The sequence below is a fragment of the Magnolia sinica genome, chromosome 12, assembly GCF_029962835.1.
Source record: "Magnolia sinica isolate HGM2019 chromosome 12, MsV1, whole genome shotgun sequence".
Classification (NCBI taxonomy): domain Eukaryota; kingdom Viridiplantae; phylum Streptophyta; class Magnoliopsida; order Magnoliales; family Magnoliaceae; genus Magnolia; species Magnolia sinica.
The window spans coordinates 59,218,127-59,222,659 of NC_080584.1; the positions used below are offsets into that span (position 1 = coordinate 59,218,127).

A 4,533-nucleotide genomic window follows, 5' to 3' on the forward strand; every position below is an offset into this window, starting at 1 on the left:
GGTAAACACAATCCAATTTGAAAATATGAGCAGGCAAGGATCCCACCAAAACCAGTACACCAATCAAGCATTTGATCTGGCAAGTAAATAATCCATGTGGGTTCCACCATCTGGTCACTTAAATCACAGTAGTTGAAGGTAGATGCCACATCGATTTCCACCATCCGAAAAGATCCCAATCGTCCGATTTGGCCATTGTTTAATATCGACCACTTGTTCCACTTCTCGGTGTTGTGTGATGGATTTGATCATCTGATGGACCCACTAGATCAATGGTTTAGGTTACTTTAAAGTTGGACCACCATGTGCTATTGCTAGGGCAAAAAAAAAAAAGAAAAAGAAGCCATTTCTGGTGACCAACCACCGTATAAAGATAATTATGCATTTCTCATGTACTGTATGATCCCCCACCGGTTTTGCAGTTATTACGAGTGGGATCCATGAGCCAACGATCCAAATCATTGATAATATGGCCTCACAGCCATTGAAATGGGGGCCCCTTTTCAATCAAGTGTAAGCCATTGATGTATTATTTTCGGTAACCGTCTATCAGCCGGCCACCAATTGAAAGTTTCGCTCTCAAAGGACAAGGGCGTGATGGGGTGGATCACTGTCTTCCTCAAGGATAACTACTCCGAATTCATAGAGTTTTTCCAAACTCCTTACAAAAATTCCGAAAATTCATGAGGGTAGAAAATAGAAAATAATTTTTAATAATTCTAAAAATAAATTGATTCATGATATAAACGAATTTACTCATATCAAACTTAGGGAATAACAGAAAAGGACCATCATTGGTCAACAATCCTAGCCAACCATGTAAGGAAGGTGAGAGAAGGTGAATCTATGCAAAACAACCCAACGGAGATACTTCAACCACTAAAACAAAGATCCAACTATTCAAAACATCCCTTCTCTGTCTTACATGAGGCAAGCTCTAACTAATCTCACCTAAAATATCCTTTTTTTTTCTTTTTCTTTTTTTTTTTTTAAAAGTTTGAAACTACAATGATAGGAAGCAAAGCACATGGTTGGCGCAACCTGCTTCAGTACATCTCTTTCAGCAAGTATAAATTTTCAAATGGTTCAAAGGTGGCTATAAAACCTCTTGTATTGGGTGCGTTTTCTTCATTCATTGCAAGAAACAATGGAGAAGATGAGTTGTGTTGGGATTCTCATCCTTTTGGGATTCTTGAGTTTTGCTCATGCTGATCTGAAATTGGGATTCTACGATCAGACGTGCCCAAAGGCGGAGAAGATTGTGTTAGACTATGTGAAGAAACACATCCCAAATGCTCCGTCCTTGGCCGCGCCACTCTTGAGAATGCACTTCCATGACTGCTTCGTGAGGGTCGGTATCGTAGATTTTCGTCGCTTCGATGTTCTTTTATTGCATTTTTCTTTTTGTTTCTACATTTTTTTTATATGATTTTTTTTCCTACTTTGATCAATAGTAATGGGGTTCAGTGGTGTAGATAATCCATGATATGCATATGTTGCTTCTAGGACAGATGATCTGCACTGTCCATCTAATGGGCCATGCAGTAAATAGATAAATGCCAATTCTCCGCAGTTGTCCATATACTGCGGGTCTCATTGCGTGGATGGATCAGATCCTTGGACGGCCCACGCAGCCGACCCTTAAGCACATCACAGACATAATGCTGGGTTTAAGATAATTAAGTTTTATGGTTTCCTTCGTTTTTCCTCTTGACAGGGATGTGATGCATCAGTTCTTATAAATTCCACTGCAACTAAGCCATCAGAGAAGGCGGCATTTCCGAATCTGAGCCTACGAGGATTCGGCTTCATCGATGCTGTGAAGAGCTTAATAGAAAAAGAATGCCCAGGCGTCGTTTCCTGCGCTGATATTATTGCACTGACTGCAAGAGATTCAGTTGTAGAAATTGTAAGTGTTCATTAGTCAGACTACTTGGAGCAGATGAAGATTAAGGAAGTTATTCCCAACACACACCAATTAATGTGGTGTGGGTGTGTGAGATCTGGGCTGTTCTTCTAGTGGGGCTCACCATTAACACGCTCCATGCAAAAAATCAAGTGTCTACTAAGTGGAGAATACACATGTATGAGAAAAATTGACGGTTAGAAGAAAAAAAAAAAAAAGAAAAGACCAATTCTTCATACTCAACATACATATGTGGCCCACCTAATCAATGAACTGTGTAACTTTGGGCTAGGCATGTACATAGTGGGCCTCACAAACGATTTCCAACTACACGGAAAACCGTCGATCATCTTCATACAAAGCTCCTTAGCATTTCCTTCTTCTTCCTTTTTCCCATTTATTCACTAACCCATTTGCTTATTTTACCACCATGGCAGGGAGGACCCTTTTGGAATGTTCCAACAGGACGTAGAGATGGGACTGTCTCAAATACATCAGAGGCGAATAATCAAATTCCATCTCCATTTTTCAATTTCACTACTCTTCGGGCGAGTTTCGCAAGCAAAGGACTTGATGTAAAAGATCTGGTTCTGTTATCTGGTAAGATATACAATGAAAAATCAAAAGAAATGAACATTTTTCTTCTTCCCACCTTTTGGTGACCATACATGTTGATCTGGTGGGCCCCATCATGGTATAGGTCACACCCCAAGAACTCCCTTGTCAGATGATCCTAACCATGAATTGAAATGGACAATTAAGTCTGACATTAAACAAGTAAAAGGGGCCCCAGCAGGCAGACATGATCATCTGATGCAGGAAGCTTTTGGGGTGTCCCCATCCACAATTGGATGGTCATAAAACTGCTTTGGATAACTGAATGGTGGACCCCACCACATTTCCTTATAATCCAATCAGTGAATTTCTTCGACTATTTCAGGCGGCCACACGATCGGAATCACCCACTGTCCACAATTCACCAATCGTATCTATAATTTCACTGGAAAAGGCGATGTGGATCCTTCTCTAGACAAAGAATATGCTGCAGTCCTAAGGAAGAAGACATGCAAGACTCCCACCGATAACACCACGATCGTTGAAATGGACCCCGGCAGTTTCCGGACCTTCGATCTTAGCTACTACAAGCTTTTACTGAAGAGACGTGGTATTTTTGAGTCCGATGCAGCTCTGACCAAAGATAGCCAATCGAAAGCAATTGTCACTGAACTCGTAAACGGCCCACTATGGAAGTTCTTCGAGGAGTTTGCACTATCAATGGAGAAGATGGGAAGAATCGATGTGAAGACAGGAACAGTTGGTGAGATCAGAAAGCACTGTGCTGTGGTGAATAGTTAGGATTTGGGTTGATCTTAGATTTGAATGTTTGGGCCATTTGAACCTTGATTGTATGAATTTTTTAGCCATTGTTTGTGAGAATAAAACAGTCAAATGATTTGTTTTCTAAAGGACTGTTCTTGTTGAGAGTCAGTGGTCAGTGGGGAATCTATAATAATAAAAATGAGCAATGATCCAGGTCTGATGTGCGCGTGGCCCACCGGATGACGGCATAGCTTGATTTTAGGCCACGGTGAATTAATAGATTGATTCTGCCATTGTAAGATTTGAATAGTTGTGTCATTTGAAACTTGATTTTAAGTTTTCGTTTCGTTTTTTTTTTTTTTTTTTGAAACATGGATTGTGAGAATAATACACATTTCAATGAAGGAATCTGCTCCTGCTGATGGGAGTCACTGATTAGCAAGGAACTTATACAGATAAACATGACCAATGACCCACTGTCGATGAGCATGAGATGGAATAGTCTAATTTAATGCCACGGTAGATTCATGGCGTGGCCCAACTGATAGACGACCCATCTAGCACGGCACATGATATGGTTGAAGATCATATATTTTATGGAATGGTAGCCAGAATGAGAAATTCAATGTGCAAAGTCTTCTTCATTGAGATTTGATACTTGCTAGTATAATTTAATGCCACAGTTGGATACACTGTGTGGCTGATGCAGTGAAGTATGTGATGAGGTTCATCAGTCTTCCTTGACCGATAAACACCTTGAATCCACAAGGCACTCTTGAATCTATAAGAGATTTTTCGAATCCACCGGAGATATAAGATAATTTCTAAGAAGTTTATTGATTGAATCCTCATAAAAATGAGTTTAGCATGCCTAAAATAATTCTAAATAAATCTTCAAATCATAAGTAAAAGAGTCATAATTAAATAAGGAAACAAATTCTGAAAAATGCCAAATTCCAGCGCCCATCGACCTGTCGTCGACCGGTCGGGCTGATTGGTCAAAACAACCCAAAAACGTTCAGAGAATAGAACTGAAAATTCGGTGAATTTCGACCTGTCGAACCAGATTTTGACCGGTAGATCAGATCAATCGACCTATCGAACATATGGAAATCATCCCGCAAAACATATGGAAATCATCCCGCAACAATTCTAGTATCTCTGGTAATTCCAATGAAATTTCGACTTCTTGACCCAATTGATTGACTGGTCCAACTATGCTGAATGTTGTTGATCATTCTTAACTTCTTTTCTTTGATCCATCATTGCCATGAATGAATCCACAGCCCATTCTACATCAGTGGCCC

General features: G+C 40.1%; 1 protein-coding gene across 1 annotated transcript; it reads left to right on the forward strand.

Moving 5' to 3' along the window:
* The first annotated feature begins 1,079 nt into the window (after window positions 1-1,079).
* LOC131221441 (peroxidase 39-like) lies at window positions 1,080-3,372 on the forward strand. Its single transcript, XM_058216701.1, has 4 exons — window positions 1,080-1,351; window positions 1,718-1,909; window positions 2,344-2,506; window positions 2,847-3,372. The coding sequence occupies exons 1-4, from the start codon at window positions 1,148-1,150 to the stop codon at window positions 3,260-3,262; spliced, it is 975 nt and encodes a 324-aa protein (XP_058072684.1). The 5' UTR covers window positions 1,080-1,147; the 3' UTR covers window positions 3,263-3,372.
* Window positions 3,373-4,533: the final 1,161 nt, after the last annotated feature.